The sequence below is a fragment of the Quercus robur genome, chromosome 12 (genome assembly GCF_932294415.1).
Source record: "Quercus robur chromosome 12, dhQueRobu3.1, whole genome shotgun sequence".
NCBI lineage: Eukaryota > Viridiplantae > Streptophyta > Magnoliopsida > Fagales > Fagaceae > Quercus > Quercus robur.
The window spans coordinates 39,770,724-39,789,318 of record NC_065545.1 but is presented as its reverse complement, the minus strand read 5'-3'; the positions used below and the strand labels follow the sequence as shown (position 1 = coordinate 39,789,318).

General features: G+C 35.0%; 2 protein-coding genes across 2 annotated transcripts; one reads left to right on the top strand and one right to left on the bottom strand.

Annotated features, from left to right (window-relative positions):
- Positions 1 to 701: 701 nt before the first annotated feature.
- Positions 702 to 4,059, top strand: LOC126709952 (uncharacterized). The gene is made up of 6 exons (XM_050410331.1): positions 702 to 924; positions 1,050 to 1,216; positions 2,339 to 2,459; positions 3,209 to 3,328; positions 3,418 to 3,488; positions 3,582 to 4,059. Exons 1-6 carry the CDS (start codon positions 742 to 744, stop codon positions 3,826 to 3,828), a joined length of 909 nt encoding a protein of 302 aa, XP_050266288.1. The 5' UTR covers positions 702 to 741; the 3' UTR covers positions 3,829 to 4,059.
- Positions 4,060 to 6,561: 2,502 nt separating this feature from the next.
- On the bottom strand, positions 6,562 to 17,983 carry LOC126708011 (uncharacterized). The gene is made up of 7 exons (XM_050407808.1): positions 17,312 to 17,983; positions 14,446 to 14,520; positions 13,845 to 14,361; positions 11,613 to 11,998; positions 8,547 to 8,773; positions 8,322 to 8,466; positions 6,562 to 7,116 (listed from the first exon to the last, which is right to left on the bottom strand). The coding sequence occupies exons 1-7, from the start codon at positions 17,825 to 17,827 to the stop codon at positions 6,988 to 6,990; spliced, it is 1,995 nt and encodes a 664-aa protein (XP_050263765.1). The 5' UTR covers positions 17,828 to 17,983; the 3' UTR covers positions 6,562 to 6,987.
- Between the last annotated feature and the right edge of the window lie 612 nt (positions 17,984 to 18,595).

Here is an 18,595-nt window from a genome sequence, read left to right as displayed (position 1 = left end):
ATTATAATATTTTTTCCAACCCTTGAAGTTCTAATAGAATCATTCTTTCATTAATACAAATTTATATATTTTTTTAATCCATTTCATTTTTTTTTTCCAAACTTATGATTTTGTGTTTACATATATTATTAAAAAAAATTATTTTTTAGCTTACACATGATAATTGATTAATAATATATAAAACGAAATCCTTTCACTTTTGTTAACTTTTTCTAATATCTGCTTACACTTTTGTTAACTTTTTCTAATATTTGCTTACAACCTTTAGAAAGCTCATATTTTTGCCTATCATCATTTTAACATAAGCAATACTAGAGATAATATTTTCATAATTATTGACACGATTTATAATTTATTGTATTTGAAGTAACTTCATTTTCACTTGGGTCTGGGACACTCATTTCAATGCACTAATCACAATAGGACATGCAACAATTTTGAAAAAAATTTGTGTACTTAGATATAATTATTCAAATATATATTTTTAATAGAGATAGTATCTCATGCGCCTGGCGCATATGAAATTTTTTCATTTTTAATAAATTAGTAATAAGTTTTTAAAATTACAAAAAGTATTACATTTTCATATTCACTAAATTTATTTATGAATTTGTATTAATTAAATATATATATCCTATTTAAATATTCTCTACAATCACAAATATATATATATAAATATAAAATATTTGGGGAAGAAATAATTGGCGGGAAGGAGAGAGAGAGAGAGAGAGAGAGAGAGAGATGAGTTCAGAAGGCCCTGATCTAGTGTGCGAGGTGGACAACGTCCAAGGCATCGTTGATGCCCTAACCGCCGTCCGATGGAAACGGCAGCAGGACGCGGTGGTGGAATTATCGGAGCACGGCGTGGTTTTGATCGTGGAGGAAACCAGTTGTCTTCAGGCCAAAGTTTATCTTCAGCGCGAGGTACTATCAACTATCAAATGTTTCAAACTAAATTATTGCGACAGTTAAAAATTCAGTTGGAATTTGAATTTATATAAATAATAATGAATGAATGAATGTTTGGTTTTGGTATAAAAATAATGAAGCTTTTCATTAAATATGAGTACGGTGGTGCACAAGGGCGGCCTCGATTCGGTGTGAGCTTGGGCCTCTTGGTCGATTGCTTGAACACGTTTTCGGTTCCGGCGGGTGGGCGTTCCTCTTCCACCATCGAAATTCGATATCCAGGCCCTGATATGCAGCTCCTTCTCAAGTATGCATCACTATCTTGGCTAAAATTTGCCAAATAGCACAATTTTAGCAAAATTTTAGGAAAAAAAAAAAGCACTTAACAAAGTTATTTAGTTGTGTAGCACATTTTTGAACTCGAGTTCCAAGCAGTATGGCGTGCCACGCTGGCTAGCTGCTTAAACTCGAGTTCCGAAAATGTGCTACATAACTAAATAACTTTGTTTGGATGTGTTTCTCCTAAAATCTTACTAAAATTGTGCTATTTGGCAAATTTGGCCCACTATCTTAATTTATATGCTGCTGCTCCTACATTTTTCTTTCTTTCTTTCTGAGGCTCAACTCTGTTGTCTAGGTTCATTGTATCCACTCTTACTTGATCTGCAAGCAAACTAATCCTAATCTTACTTTTATTATTGCAACTGTTGTAGTTTAATCAATGTATGGGGTAGTCTGTTGTTTAGCTTACTATAAATACCTTACTATGGGTTGATTGTTAAATACATTGCTTGATAAGAAAGATGTAGCTATCAATGGTTTTTTGTAGTCAACATAGGCCATGATACCGAACAATGTTAATATCTCACTTTTGTACGCTTTATCATGGTGTCAAAGCTATTTTTAATCCTTTCTAACATAGCATCATAGTCATGTTTTATCTTTTCTAATATGGTATCAGAGTTATGTTTCAACAATTTTAATATTAGTAGTGGATAACTCGAGCTTTAGACTTTCATCTTCGGATTTTCCTTTCCTTTCCAAATCTTCTGAAGGAGTATGGTGAATTTTGCACTTTGGCATACTTGCCTAGTGTTTGTTTTTTTGAAGCCTTGTTGGTTTTTACTGCATCTTTATTAGATTGTTGGTTAGTGTTTCATATCTGGATATTGTGAATTTACAACTTTCTGAAGTTCACCTTTTTTTTGTCCTTGCTGAAATAGTTATTGGTAATTAAGAATTGAGAAAATAGAAAGGCCAGTGGTCATACTCATGTATAATTTCTAAATTTAAATTTTTGATGCCCCAGTGGTCTGACAATTCTAGCTCATGTGATGATGCTTTTTAATATGATTTGCAGTTTGTATTTGTTTGCCAATTCCATAATTCAGATTGAGATTCAATGCTATATTGTCTTTTATATCTTAAGGTCTGTTGATTCACTGGACGCTTGCATTTATGCGGAGATCAGGACAAGAATCCCAGAAACAATTTCATGGGACTATAATTTTGAACCTGCAGGAATCACCCCACTAAGTTTTACTGTTAAGGTATACTCTTCTTATATATACTCTTTAGCCACTAAATTGACCACCCCTTTATCTTCCATTGCATGATAGTGGTAGTTTTGTAGCTACATCCTGATGTACAATTGCTTTGCATCTCTCTCTCTCGTGCCAAATTCTGCTTTTCTGAATGATAATGTATTCATATTATGCTTGTGTAATTTTACTCTCTTTTGAACATCACCTACACTGGGTGGGTCCTTAAAATTACAATTTACAAACCTAAGTATATATTTTTTTCTCCACTAGTAGTTGACTATTTCTAGTGGTTTTAACTAATTTTCTTTTATGCATCAGTAATATTTTAAGAACATCTCATTTAATTATTTGATGTGAGAATTTATTCATTCACGTTGATGCAAAATGTCATCATTTTAAAGTGCTTGGTGGTGAGACAGAATTTCAGCTGTCTGCCCCCATTAGTTGGATACAAGGCTTTGTTGAGGTTACTAGGGTATATGACATTTTGAAGGTGCTGTAGTGCTAAATGTCAATCACTCTCTTTTACCATGACAAATTACACTGGGTACTGGTGTTCTTTAGATCTTCAATGTAATGATTTTTGTGAAGGAACGAGTCATTTATCAAATAAATTACTAAAATTATTGAGGAAAAGCTTCTGAACATGAAAATTTTACTGTAATAGAAAAATATGCATGGTTTTCAGCTCATGTATTATTTATCTTGGAGCCAGTTCCTACCACTAACAATTCAAACTGTGATATTTACCACAGTCTGCAGCATTGAAGGAAGCTATTGATGATCTTGAATGGCCTGGATCAAGTGTACAGATCATACTACAACCAGATCCTCCTTCTGTCACCTTTAAAGGTGAAGGCCACGGAGACTTACAGGTGAGGTTTTATTCTAAACTAAAAAAAAAGTACCCACTTTGTCTGGATTTTAATATTTTCACAGGTTTAATCCTTGCCTTCTCTTGCAGATAGACTTCATGTATTATGTGAATACTGATCTCTTGATTGCATTTAGTTGCGATTGTCAGGTTTCTTATAGGTACTTTTTAACTATTTTTTATTACCTTCATGTAATGCACCATTTCACTTTCATGAAAATTGACTGTGTGGATTCTCACCTTGATTTCAACAGGTATAAATACAAGTTCCTCCAGGCAACAACTTCAAATATACCCAGCAGCGTTATTAGAGATAACAGAGGAAGCAAGTTGACTATTGGGCGAGGTGGAATGCTGAAAGTTCAGCACCTGGTTTCAGTTGCAAGACCATCCATTCCTCACCCACACGTTGATTCTGCAGGCTACCAACAGCCTAGTCGGATTGCGTACATTGAGTTTTTTGTGAAACCTGAGGAAGATGAAAGCACCATAAATGATTAACATTTGCTATCAAGTTTGTGGCTACTGGTTACCAATTAAAAAAAATTGTGGCAACTGGTTGCATATTATACCTTGTCAATGAATCTCACTGCCTCCCAGCATTCCCCTTTTATGCTAAAATTTGCATATATTTTCATGCGTAAGAAGGGAATGACGACAACTGTATTGTAGTTCATATTGCTTGCTCTAATTTCAAATTCCAGTTTTCTGTTGGATTCCTTTCCTTTTTAATTTGTAACCTACCTATTTCAATTTGGTAGCTCAAATCTATCTTCCTGCAGGTGTTATTCTTTAGATATACTGATTCTTGCAAATTGTAGATGAAACATAGGACCTTTTTTTTCTTTTCCTGTAGTTAATTTGTATGCACAACTTAGTAGTTTGACTTGGTTTAAATCTGTAGTGGATATTAACGAATCAGTTTCCACTTGGTTTAAATCTGCTATTTCTTTTGTTCTGCAATTCTAAAAACATAAAAGCCATCCCCTTCTCATTCAACCCCTACTCTGAAGATACTTCTCGTTCGGCTTTCTCTAAGGATTGTTCTTTTTTCCCCTAAATCAGCATGCATAATAGCTAAAGGGTTAAATCCCTTAAACCCCATAAGTCGATCTGGAATGTTTTAACTACTCCTGGAATCCGCTATTTCATTTGGTTATGCAGTCATAATAGCGTACCTTTGTGAAGTGTTGGGTTCAAAAGGTTTTATTACTCTTGGTATTCAGTGTTCTGTGTAACAGTAGCAACGAGTCACTGATTCATATTTAGCGTCAGTGTTCCTTAGCAAATTCATTCTTTACAACCCTCATGGATTGGATGCTTTCTAATTCCTTCTCTAACAGTCTTTCCAGCAAATGTGGGTTGCCTTGGAATATTCTTTTTCCTATGGATTTATGGCATCTGTGGCTGCACAAACTCTTTTGTTTTTTGAAATGGGGTCGTTGATTTAAATACCCACAAGCTGTGCATTAAAAAAAAAAAAAATCTGCTGAGTTCTTTGCTTTAACATGGGAGTCAAGATTAATAAATGGCTAAAGATTGGGCTGCTATTGGTTGGCAGAAACCAGCCTTTGTTAATCTGAATGATTGATGGTTTTGTTATCCTTCGGAGTAAAATGTCAAATGAATATCAAATATGGACAAAATACACTTTTCCATCCTAAACTATTACCTTGATTACACTTAATCCCTTGAATTATCGAAATGCACGATTAACCTCCCAATTTTAAAATTATGTTACACTTAATCTCTTGTTATTTGTTTTGGTGTTATATCTAATGAAATTTAGAATTTGAAGACTAATTTACCATCAATTATATATTTTGGAGGGTCAAAATTGACTTTTTAATACTAAGTTTCATTATAATTAATACCAAAACAGATAGCAGGAGGGGTCATTCGTGGGTTTCAATAGTTTAGAGGGTTAAGTGTAATTTAGGTAATAGTTTAGGGCGGACAAAGTGTAATTTGTCCTAAAAAAAAAAATAATAATAAAAATAAAAAAGAAAGCTTTTGCTTATGAGGTTAGTTGGCACATGTTAATATCAGGCTGGGTATTATCATGCGAGTCTTAGATGCAAATCCAAGTATTAGGTTTGGATGTTGACAGTACAACTCTAGCACCCGCTTCATATGTTGTGAATTGGGAGAATCAAATGATTTTTGATAATAACTGATTGGGTAAGACTTAAGTACAACACTCTAACGCTATTCCTTAAGTTTTCCTCTTAAAATTTTGCCATATGGATTTTTTCTCATGAAATTGAAGTGTATTTTTTAGTTAAATAGTCACATGATTGAATCTTAAGAGAGAGACCTAAGGAACAACATCCAAAGTACTATACCTAAGTTTTTTCCTAACCGATAAACATAACTTCAATATCTTCCTCATTTTGTTTGTTTGTCTCTTAAGGCCACTAATTAATGGTAATTTCAGCGTCGCCTCTGTGTATCCCTTCCATGGGAAAAATGTGAGTATTCTTGTCACTCCCTTGCAAAGCAGCCACGTTACATGGGATCTTTGTCCCCACATTCTCTTTTATTTGCTAAGCAAATCAGATACTTGCCAAAATCTTCACTTGTTCATGCCCTTACCCTCTTATTGAACCCGTTTCTGCTTGCTTAAGGAGGTTTTTTTCTTTTTGGCCAAATCTTTCCTGACCCAGCCAAACTGATTTTTGTTCCATCTATTTAGTCGTGTTTTACAGTTCTTCAACTTTTGAACCACCACAAACATAAAGGGTACTTGAGACTACATGCCCCCAAGCTCCTTCAAATGTTGTTTCACAACTTGTGTAAGTCGGCCTCCACGATTCCATCAAGATAAGGAAAACAAACCTTCAAATTGCAATCTACATCAAAATCTTTGGGCAGATTGTCATACTCAACGTCATTTTTCTAATTACAATGTCAAAAAAATTCTATGCCTAATGGTAATCCATAAAAATTGCACCAGCGAACATTGTTGATCATAATGCTGAATATTAATGCTAGTTTTGGAACATTATTTGTTCCTCTAAAATGAAACACCTAAGAAAATTAATTTCCATGGCACAACAAATGCTTATATTAGATAATTAAAACTATCAAAATCTTATGAGTTAACTCATGGTCCATTTGGATTGAGGAGGAAGGAGGGAGGGTGGAGAAGAGTAGAGTAGAATTTGCCAAAAATTAGGCTAATTTTCTGCCAACTCTACTCTACTCCCCCTCAATCCAAACAGGCACTCAATGTTGTAGTTTAATTGTTCATCTCTTATTTCTTGGAACACTACCAAGCACACCTCCAAAATGGAAAGAGAATGCTTAGTACATGGAAGAACACTCTATCTACAGTCGGCATCCAGCTTAAAATTAGAGAGAAGTTACTACTTACAATCAACAAAACCAAAAAGAAAAGAATGTAGTCCCAAAGAGCCAAAGCAAACTGAAAAACATATACTTTAGAGCACTATGACAAAACTGCAAGGACAACATCCTTTAATTCAATCATGAATAGGATGGGTGGCAATTAATTTCCTCACAGTAGAAGTACCTTCCGCTGGGATTGTATATAAATCACGACGAGGCTCAATATGTTAGGTCCTATTGCACAGCTATTAGTACCAAATGTCTGGTTTGCTCCTTCAAATAGGCTATGCCAAACGGTTGTGTTCACAACTACCCCACTGTGTGCTGTTTGCAACCCTTTGGTCCAAAATGCTGAGCGCTACGCTTCACAATCTGTTTGCATAAATAGCAATAATGACTTTGGCATGCCCAGCAGAACATATGATTGTTATTGTCAACCTGTTGGTGCATGCCAAGAAAAGGTGAAAACAGAAGGATATATCAGTTTAGTGCGACTCTAAATTTCAAATGAAAATAATATTATCTTCAAAATGACCGTCAATAGAACAAGTTACTATCTAAAATTGTTTTATTTAGGCGGGGAATTTTTTTTATATTTAAATTTTAGTCAGTATTTATCAATAATTTAACTGAAGTAGATCCTCTTTATGTTAGGTTTAACTTACATATCATAGACATTGCTTTAGGCCCTGGTGAGATCAACTCAAGCTTGACAGGGACGTGGCCAGTTGTTTGATTTTCAGTAATATGAATAGATTCAAGTGTTTTCTTCATATTGGGATACACAGCTGACACATCTAGAATAATATGGCTTTCTGCCTTTCTCTTTCCTTTTTCCTTTCATTCTTTTTTAAATTTTATTATCTTTCTTAAATATTAAAGGTTGGGACATCATTTCAAGCAAGGTTAATAACTGCCTTAATGCAAACAATAAAAAAAAAAACATGTTAAACATGACATGGACGTGGCCAGTTGTTTGATTTTCAGTAATATGAATAGATTCAAGTATTTTCTTCATATTGGGATGCACAGCTGACACATCTAGAATAATATGGCTTTCTCTTTCCTTTTTCCTTTCATTCTTTTTTAAATTTTATTATCTTTCTTAATATTAAAGGTTGGGACATCATTTCAAGCAAGGTTAATAACTGCCTTAATGCAAACAATAAAAAAAAAATTTGATTGTTCTCAAATAAAAGAAACATGTTATCATAAGAGGATTTCAATTCAATAAAATTGTCATTTGGAATCTCAGGCCCTAAGCCAACAAAGAGAAGAAGATGAAGAAAAAAGCACAGTTTTTGCAGCATCAAAACTTAAATCCCATGGTTTTTTAAATATCGGCTGATATGGACAATCTTTTAGTCTTGTTATTCAGGGTTTGATGTAATCTTCATCAATTTGATTGCTTTAGTGAGGCTTTTCTTCTCTAGAAATACGAAGATTTTTGAGTTTATATTTCATTTATAACACATTTATTAGTGTATTTGACAATACCAGCCATAAGATGTACCAAGACAAATTCGGATACTGGAAAATTGTTTAAATCAGACAAATGCAAAAAGAACAGTGACTACATAAAGAAGCAACTTTGATAGAATTATCCCATCACATATGAACTTTCAGAGACACCGATTCTTTACCTTGGCATTGAATTGACGACAATTAGGGCATGGTAAACCATGTTGAGCATGCTCAGCTTGAATCTGACCCAACACTTGGCGAGGATTTATGCGCTCTATCCACTCCCGAATAACTTCTTGTGGGAATAGATCGCACCTCCCATCCCTTGAATGAGTAAAAGTTATAAGTCCATATAAAGACAATAAATACAAATATATAAACAGCACAAGTTGTAAATTACATACTTGAAATGATCATATCCATCAATTGCCTGGTTACACTGGTAGCAGAAATACTGCCCACAGTTCTCACACACCATCTTGTTGCAACCTTCAGTTTTGGAAATTGCCATCTTACAAGACGGGCATTGCTTAGCATCACTGAGTATTGTCTTGACACTAAGGATTTCATTTATCATTTCACGTTCTTTACGCTTTTGATCCTCCTTTAGTTGAGATGAAGTTTGGCGCTCCTGCAGGCAAAAGTAAAGACATTGAATTCTTAGTAATCTAACAAGTTTTCTATATTAAGAGGAAGTTTCCCGAAAAACAAGGACAAGCTGAAGAATAAACATAAAGGTAATTATTAAAAAAAACCATCAAAGCTCAAACTAACAGAAGACATAGTGTGCGTTTGAGTTACTTTTTTCTTTTTTGGGAGCCGAAATGTTTGACTTTTCTGTGAACAATGCACACCTGTGCACTGTTCACGGACCCACAAATTTCACTTTTCAGCAACTTTTTCATTAAAAATGGGTCTCACGATACTATTCACACATTTAAAAATTATTTTGCTACAGTATTTTTCAGTTTTCAACTGTATCCAAACAGACCCATAATTATGAATAGAGTGGATTTGCAAAATATCCTTTTTTTTTTTTTTAATACGTAAGAATGATATATATGCAAAAAGGGCTGCTCTATGCATGAAAAGCACAGAGCAAACTAACAATCACAAGAAAAGGAAAAAGAGAAAAGAAACAGAAAAAACAACAGCAAATTAGTTACAAAAGAGAAGAGAACTACGAAATGAACTCTAATAATTGATTGATCCATGGGATTTTTGGGTAATGGGATTAATCACACTGGACTATGGAAGGATGTTAAATTGTCACTCTCTAGTATCTAGCTATCTTGTCAGGCCTTAAACTAATAGGTAGAATACAATCTATATAAACGTTTGTTTCCTTAATTTCCAATGAAAATGATTGTTATGAGTATAAGAAAGTTTTATAGTAGAGGATCAGTTATTGAAGTAAAAATGACATTTAGAAATTTGCAGCTTTAAACAGATGAGTAGGTTGTACCCAAAGAGAATGAAATTTGGTCGTATAATTAAAGTTTGAAAATTATAATTAGCACAAGAAGAATCATGTTTTGGAGCCACTTCAGCAATTAAAAACATTTAGTCAACATGTTCACAAAATTAGCATAGCTGAAATGATAGTGTCAAGATAAATAAATGGAAATACATGGAGAGATAGGGATAGGGTATTAGGATATTGGGGGTGGATGATAATCGGCCCAAACCAAGTATCGGGCCGATGTCCCAGGAACTAATGGTCCAATGTGCAACCTATGAGAGGCCCCAAGCAGGCCCACCACGTGAGCAACCATGCTGGGGGCCCACCAGTTTGCATTACTCCTCCCGAGGAGGGATAATAGTGCCAAGGAGATATGATGCCTTGGGGGAGTCCACCATCCGAGCACGGATCTCAATGCATGGCACAAGTTACACAGGAATGATCACAGTGATGGTACCAGGAGGGCCCACCTCCTGGTAACAGATTTGATATGCTGGAACAGTAGACCAGACTCAAGGAACCACCCTGATTCTGCAAGCAGTGGGACCCATGCAAAGGTGGAAAATTCCCATCATTACTGACCCACTAACTGGAGAATATAAAGAGGGTAAAATTTAAAGAGAGAGGGGTTGAGCATTTTTGGGTGAGAGAAACAGGAGAGAAAGGGAGTATAAAACAGGGTTTTTGGGTAAGAGAAAAAACCTAGTAAAAACTGTCTTAGGTACCTCGGCCATCAGAGAACCTCCTTGGATGACCCAATAAACAGTCCTAAATAGTCTTAGGGAAGTATCTGCCTATTAGCCATTAGACCAATACTTTCTGGGACCTCCCATTGTGAGCTATATTCCCAGTTACCCACAAATTAATTGTGGTTCTAGCCCAGGATCAGTTTTTCTTTGGGCCTGGTCCTCCACATATATGAAATGAAGAAATTCATTTAAAGATAGTGATGACTCCTATTGATGAAAATATCAAGTAGAGTTACTTAGGATTTGTTTGGTTATGTCAAAGAAGAGTGAATGATGCAACAACGAGAAATAGTGATTTGATTCAAGTAAAGGAAATGAAAGAGGTAGAGGAAAACCTAAAATAACATTGGTAGAAGTAGTAAAAAAGGATATGTTACTCAAGGAGATGACAGAGAGTATGAATTTGGATAGGATAGGCTGACCTTAATTACACTATTGAGGATCTATAGTGAATCCAAAATTTCTGACTAAAGGTTTTGTTGTTATAGTTATTGTTGTTGTATGGTAAGGGAGAGGCCATTAAAACAATTATCTGGCGAAGTCCCTCAGAAAATGGGATGAGATTTAGAAGGAAGAATGATGAACAATCAAATCCTAGTTTGGACCTTCTCTATGAGTATGCCATTGAGAGAGTGCAAGCAAGAGATAAGCATTTGGATGATTTGACTCAAATTTGCTGCAAGTTATCCTATCACATAACTTGAAAGTCATGCTTCACAGATGCACTTGTATCTCCTAAAAAAAAAAATCAACATATTTACAGTAAAACTCTCTAGAATGTTATTCAATTAGTGAAATTATAAGGAGTACATGTATGCATATTCTTTACTTATTTTGACCAGGGGAGAAGTGGGGGGAATTAAATCATGCAGCCTGAATTATATATTCTAGGTATTAGTAGATCCTCTCCTCAAGGCTCAAGTGAAAGCGCCATCTCCTTACCAAACTCAAAAGTTAAACAAGCAAGGGACTGCAAGAAAAACTGCATCCAAGGTTAGCTAGCCATAAGCAGAGCTTAATTTATGAGAGATATATATATATATATATATATATATAATTGGGAAAATATTACCTCTTCTATATATTTATTATTGTTGTATATCACCAGCCTCATACAAGGCATAAGACCATAATTCCACTAAAAATAAGTTGACAGACTAAATTATCCCACTCTGAAGAAAATGATAAGCATGCCCCATAACACAGAGGGGCCAAAAAAGCTGCAATAAAAAAAGGACAGGATGAACTGCAAAGTTTACCTGCAAAATACGAAGCGTCATTTCTGGTGACATACATGCTATGCCTACATGGCGTCGCTCCCTACAAAGTGTACAAAAGCTAAAGAAGCACTTTGAGCATTGAGCATGCTGGTCCTCATCTTCTATGCAGGGTGTTTCACATCTTGGGCAATAGGCAACATCAGACATTGACTCGAGCGTTTTTTGTAACATTAAGGACTCCCAACGTTCATACTCCTCGTCACCAAGCACTCGTTTCAACAAAGGGGGTGGGACCATACCCCCACATTTTGCATCAGGACAGTGGAGTTTGCTTATGGTTCCTTCCTTGATATGCATCTTAGAAAAAGTCTTCATGCATTTCCAACAGAAGAAATGTTGGCACGGCAGCCTGATGAACTCGGTACCTGGGAATACAAATTTACAAATGAAAAATAGTATAGCAAGAAGTTTGGATTTTTAATTAATGAAAAACTTACAAATGGAGGACAGAAATAACAAGTGTTAACACCCATGCAGATATGGATAAAAAAAAGACATTAGTCCAGAGAAGAAGTCAATGTGATTAAGAAACTCTATCCTGGAACCAGCTACAAAATGAAAGTGGACAAGGGGAATGTAGCTATGCCTAGATCACTGCAGGATGTACACTAATGTCTTATAATAAAAAGCACTTATATGGATTTGCATTTAAATGAACATAAGCACCACCCTGAGAATTTGGAAATTGTGCAGTTGGAAAGAAGATGATGCAAGTCTATTACCTAACATGAAGAAAAAATAAATACAATAAAAAAAGAAAGGGTACTGCATAAGTGATGAACAACTATGTTTGGATTAGGCTTACACATAATAAACCTATCAGGAGGTAGTAAACATAATTAAAGTGATAAACTATCAAGTTCTTGTCAGTCCAATCAAAACAAGGCACCATATCAACATTGGTGGGGTCTCCTTTTCAGCTTCAACTATGGGAAAATCACCCACTAGCATATGAAAAAGTTTATGAAATGAAGGCTGGGTTTGTTTCAAATGTAAAATATTTTCAGGAAGATAATTTTTTTTCCTGTGTTTGATTACATTCCTGAAAATTCTCCAAAAAGTATTTTCAATTGTTTGGCCAATATGAAAATTTAAAAAAAAAAAAATTGAACACAAAATTTACCATACCAACAGTTTAATCCCACAAATCCTCAACACCAACAAATCCACAATACTGAAATACAATGTGGTTACAGAATATATATCTAAAATCATCTGAAAATTGAAAAAAAAAATTAAAAATATCCTGGCGGAGCAATGGAGCTTGATTTGAAAGTCCCAGCAGGCAGCAGCTGAGAGTCCCAATCTAGCCATGGGTTCGTCCTCGGAGCAAGGGAGCTTGATTGGCATTAGCTCCTTCCCTCAATCTGAGAGAGAGAGAGAGAGAGAGAGAGAGAGCAGTGAGTTTCTCATCAGTCACAAAGGGTCACTGCCGGTTGCAGTGGTGGTTGGGGTAGATGGGTGACTCAAGGTGAGGTGGGTTTGGGGAGAGGGGTATGGTCTGTGTAAGAGACGTAAAAAAATTTATGTCTCTTGAGGGCTTAAACCATTTTAGCCTCATGAGGCAAAATTACTGAGGCAAGATTATTTTCAGATTAACCAACATTTTCAGCCGCATCAAACACCTGAAATTGGTGAAAATAATTTATGTCGAAACCAACACTGGCGAAGAGTATTTATAACTTTTATGACATTCTCTAGAACGGGTATATCTTCTGAACTCTTAAATGTCATCCTTATATTTTATTTTACTTTTTAAGTTTTGATGCATTTATTTATGCTTTTAAGCTGATGAGAGTCTGCCTTTTGTTTTTTTTTGGGTGCATGTGTTTTCTCTTTATCAATTCATTGGTGCTTGGGTACTTACACACCTCTAGCACAAATTCTCGTAATGCTTAAATGCACACACCTAGGCAATAGATATTAAGGAGCTGAAAAGATCTATCATACTAGTTTCTTCTCTTAATAGATAAAAACAACTCATGCACTCATACGGGATTAAACTTGTTATGTCCACCTTTGATTTATGGGGTGAGGAGATGCCAATTGGTCCAACATCATTGATAATTTTCAAAGTTAGGAGCTCAAGTGTTTCCTAAGAAGCTTAAAATGAACTACATGGAGGACAATTCACCAAATTTCCCAAGGCAGAAATGTATTTTGAAGACTTAGATTCGATAAAATGCATATCAAACAGAGGTAGAGAGTTACCAGCATAATCCGTAAAACAGATACAGCATTCATGCAAGTTCTTCTGAAAGTTCTCATGTTGTCTCTCATCATTGTAACTTTTCATTAAAGGAACATCAACATCAAGGGAAACAATTCCAGAAAATGCCCGCCTATCCCCTGCTTGCCTTATGCCATAAGGACCAAGAAAAATTTCTTTATCAAACCCAAGATGAGAAAGAGAAAAACTGTGTAGCCATTCCACCCATTGGTATATGACTTCCTGTCCTGGCTGTTCCATCCATATAGAGTCCAGCTTGGAGCAGAGATTAGAAATCCTACTGGAATCCAACCACTTAACAGATATTGTAAAATAAGGCGGTAGTTGGCTTGGGTATGATTTAGGTAACAAACAAGTCAATATAATTGGTGGAAGATATTGGACTTTGAAAGAGTATGAGAAATCATCTGAACTGCCATTTTCAGTCTTAAGATCACCAGATAAATTTAGCTTTGCAGTCATAGCAATTTCACTAGGTGCTTCAATGTGTATATGAATCTGCAAAATAATAAACAGGTGTCAACTATTCATTTATTTACAGATATTGAAGTTAGATGTTAAGTTATTGGGTTTTTGCAAAACCTGAAAACATCTTAAGCCTTTGTGTCTGTCAAGGATGAAAACATTGTCCCCATAAATGGATTCCATAGCAAGTAACTGCAAAAGAAAAACTCAAGGATGATAAAGGGAAGGAAAATCAGGACTCTTAAAGTTCCTAGCTTGTAAAGCCACGATTCTCCTACCCCATAGGAATGGTTTAAATTTAAGAAATTTTTTTTCAGACCTTCATATTCATTCTACTTGGAAAAAAAATCTAAAATATTGGCATTTCGAAAATTTCAACCATCTCTCAAACAACAAATTTATCAAATTCAACAAAATTCTGAGTAAAAGGTTTACATGTCAAGTTGTATACCAATTCCAATCATATTTAATTAGGAAGTAATAAATAAATTTCAAATATGATAATAAATGGAAAAACTAATAAAATATTCCATAATATTTGCATGAATGGAATCCCTAAACTAGGTTTCTATAAGTAATAAACAATTTTTTTTTAATAAATATTCTACCTAGTACAGGGGGCAATCGTTTGGTAGCTTGAGGGCTTAGTTAAGCTATCATACTTAAACAGAATCATTAATACCTAAAAATCTTTATCCTTTTTGTCTGCTGCATTGTGTTTATATAATTTCACCCATTTAGGATTTACCTTCTTTAATGGTCTCAGGAGTTTCACGCAGCACCTCAACCAGCTCTCCCTAAGCTTCTACTTACTAAAGAGTAAAGATTTATTTTTCTAAAATGATACTAATTTCCTTTTTCTATTTATGGGTTCACCATTGTATACTTCACAAATACTAGGGATGCACCTCTTTTTGCGCTTCACATTGGGGTTCAAACTATAGACATAGGGCATCACAAAGGATGTCATTACCGCTGGCTATGACTTGAACCCACCCACAGATTTCACTACTTAAGCATCTCATATAAGACTCTTATATTTTCCAAAGCATAATCCATTTCAGCCACAAGCTCTTATCTGAAAAAAACTTCCTCCTATTTCTCGTTAAGAAATGAATGCAAAGATAAGAAGATTTTCCTAGAGAGACCAAGAAAATCAGATTTTCTGCACTGGTACATCAGGTCCTAAATAATTTTAACTCACACTTTTTTCCAATGTAGTGAATACATGTTCTTGTAATATTTGAATTTACCCCTAATTCTCATTAATAAGGAAAATCAGCTGAACATGTACCAGTTGACCTAATATATATATGAGCAATTCATCAAGGGCAGAAAAAAGTTTATTTAGCGTATGCTCACTTTAAATAGGAATTCTCTCTCTCCAAATTATAGCCACTGCCCAACAGGCCAAAAGAGTTCTGCTTACTGAAAAACTTGCCTCATCATCAGCTTAGTCTGAAGCAAATATGCACTTCAAGCTAGGCCCAATAAACCCGGGGCACATTCATCCATCAATTATCAAGACTGTAATCTATACATTATTTTTTTCCCAATTGATAAATTTCTATTTTTGAAACATTATATGATTATATGTGACTGAGCCTTACTTGAAAGAAGCATCCAACGAAATTAACAGAACAATTTTTTCTTCAAGTACTTTACTAGTGGAAATCACTGGCCAAGATCCTTATACTCCATCCTTGTCACACATTCATGCACAAACACAACCATGAAAGTAATTAAAAGGCAGAATGAGGCAGCAGCATGAAGCATACATGTCATGAGATCCAAAATCTGAAATATGTTGAATTAATGTATTGTAGGGTTGGAAGTTTATCACTTCTTGAAGCCAACATATTTGGCAAAGGCAAAAGCAAATAGAAACCATCAAAGGCCTATTTGAAGTCTAGGATAACTTGGGATTCTATCCACCTCATTCTCCATCTAATTATCATATTTACGGCTGGAGATCATTAGGAAGTTTTCCTTAGCTTAATACACTATTGAAAAGACTAGCAAGATCTTTAATTTCCATATGACTTACTTTTAAGCAAGGAATTGTTGCAGTGTCAAACTATCACAGGTTCAACATCTCAAAGTCTAGAGCAAGTTCTCTTTAGCAGGAATATGGCTGCGCCTGAGTGCAATTAACACTAACTACTTAAGATAATCTATTTCTACAAGCATCCAGAAAACCTAAGCTAAGAAATACATAAATGAGCCTCTTCCAAGTTGATGCAGCTCTACTTATTTCAACCCACTTTCCACCGATTGTTCTCAAGCCTGGCTTAGTCTTTATACACGAACTTAGTTACAAGAATATTATTTTCCATGATGATTAGACTCTACCTCAATATCTATCATGTGAAATTCTTCCTTACTTTATGCGTCTAGCAAAAAAGCATTGTTGGCTCATTTCACAGCCAATGTGATGAAACTTATTTCATTACACCACCGCTTGTATTAGATTATCATTATTATTATTATTTTGTTCCCTACTCTAAAATTTTTGAATTTGAAACATAGATTCACAATTCAATCTTGATGTCAATCCATTTGCCTTTAGCTTTTATATACAGCTTTTTAAAATCTCACTTTTTCTTACTTTTCTCAAAAGTACAAGTATACTTTAGTACACTCTCAAGAAAAAGCAATTAGCAAAAAGTTAAATAAATTGATGCGAAACGCACGTCACACTCATCAAATATAAATCCTTGATCATTTTACCTTCGTAAAAGGTAGTTTAAAAACCAAAGTGGTTGCATTATGTAACACTATTCATTGTACTTCCAACACATAGTTCATTAATACCTATAATTTTCCAGACAATATCACTGACCAAGAACTTAGCTATGCATTTTTATAATCCCGTGAAAACACCATCTCATTAAGCTTATTTTACTTTAGCCAGGCAGCCACTTTATCGTGCATATATGTTATCAAATATGAATCATATCATTGAAATTAAATAATAATTTACCTCATCCTCCTGCAGCTGATCATTGATCCTCAGCTGCTGCTCCGACAATTCGGGCTCCTGTACGCCCATCTGCAGCTCTTCCCATCTACTTAAAACACCATCCACACCCTGATCACTTGACTCAGACACTTCAGTTCTATCTTCTTCTTCTTCTTTCTCCTCCTCTTTCTCATTGACTTTCTCAGCAATTCTCAAAGACCCCAGCTGAGAATCCAAAGAATTCAGAGAACCCACCTCAGATTTGTTCACAGACATGGGTTTGGGTCGATGGGCACGCCGATTCTTAGACACCGACTTGGAATTCTGACGCATTCCTATTGTGAGAACACTGGCGATGGCGGGTGCAGTTGAAGTTGCAGTTGCACTTGAATCATCAGAAGGAGGACTACAAGGCGGTGAGAGGTGGTGGTGATCGGTGAGAGGCTTGACGGTCCATACCTCTTCATCAATTTGAAGAGGCCGGCGGTGGCGGTGGCGGTGGTACTGACCTCTTCCGCCGCTCCTATTATTATTCATTGCGATTTTTTGTTAAACCAACATAACATACCGATTAAAAAAACACATAACCTAACATAATGGTGTTTTATTCATGTAATTGTTTGTTTATATGAAGCTCAAAACACCTGACAATATTAAATATTAATAGGACAAATCGACTGAGAGTCGGAGTTTCTGTTGGATTTAACCAAAAAGAAAAAAAAAAAAAAAAAGCTTCGGTTGGCGTAGGATTTGCCAGATCGTCGTATCAAAAAATAAATAAATAAATAAGGATTGCCAGATAATCTCTCTTTCCAATGGTATGTGTTCGAGTCCAAGGTGTCGACTGTACACACGTGGCAAGTTTTTATAGATAAACATTTGGTAAGTTTTTATTGGTGCAGTATAGTGTGAAGTAGAAAAAGTGGGACAGAAAATTTGAACTCCAATTTGTTTGTCTTGATTAAAAAGTAAAACTTTTTAAAGGAATATAATTTATTATCTTGTCAAAATATATAAGTTTACAAATTTACCCTTAAATAAATTTATCGGTTTTTTATAAATATTCTTAATGAGGCAACTAAAAAGGTGTCTCAATTAAATTATTTTTTGAATATTTGTTAGTTTTCTTTTCAAATAGTTTTGAAAATAAAGTATGGGTATAATAGGAAAATTAGTAAATTAATGACTTTTATTTTTAGAAACAAAACAATATTTTGGGATGTCCCAAAATAGAATAAACGACAAATAAACTGAGACAGAGGGAGTAATAAAGGTATCGCACACGTACTTCTGTGGTAAATAACT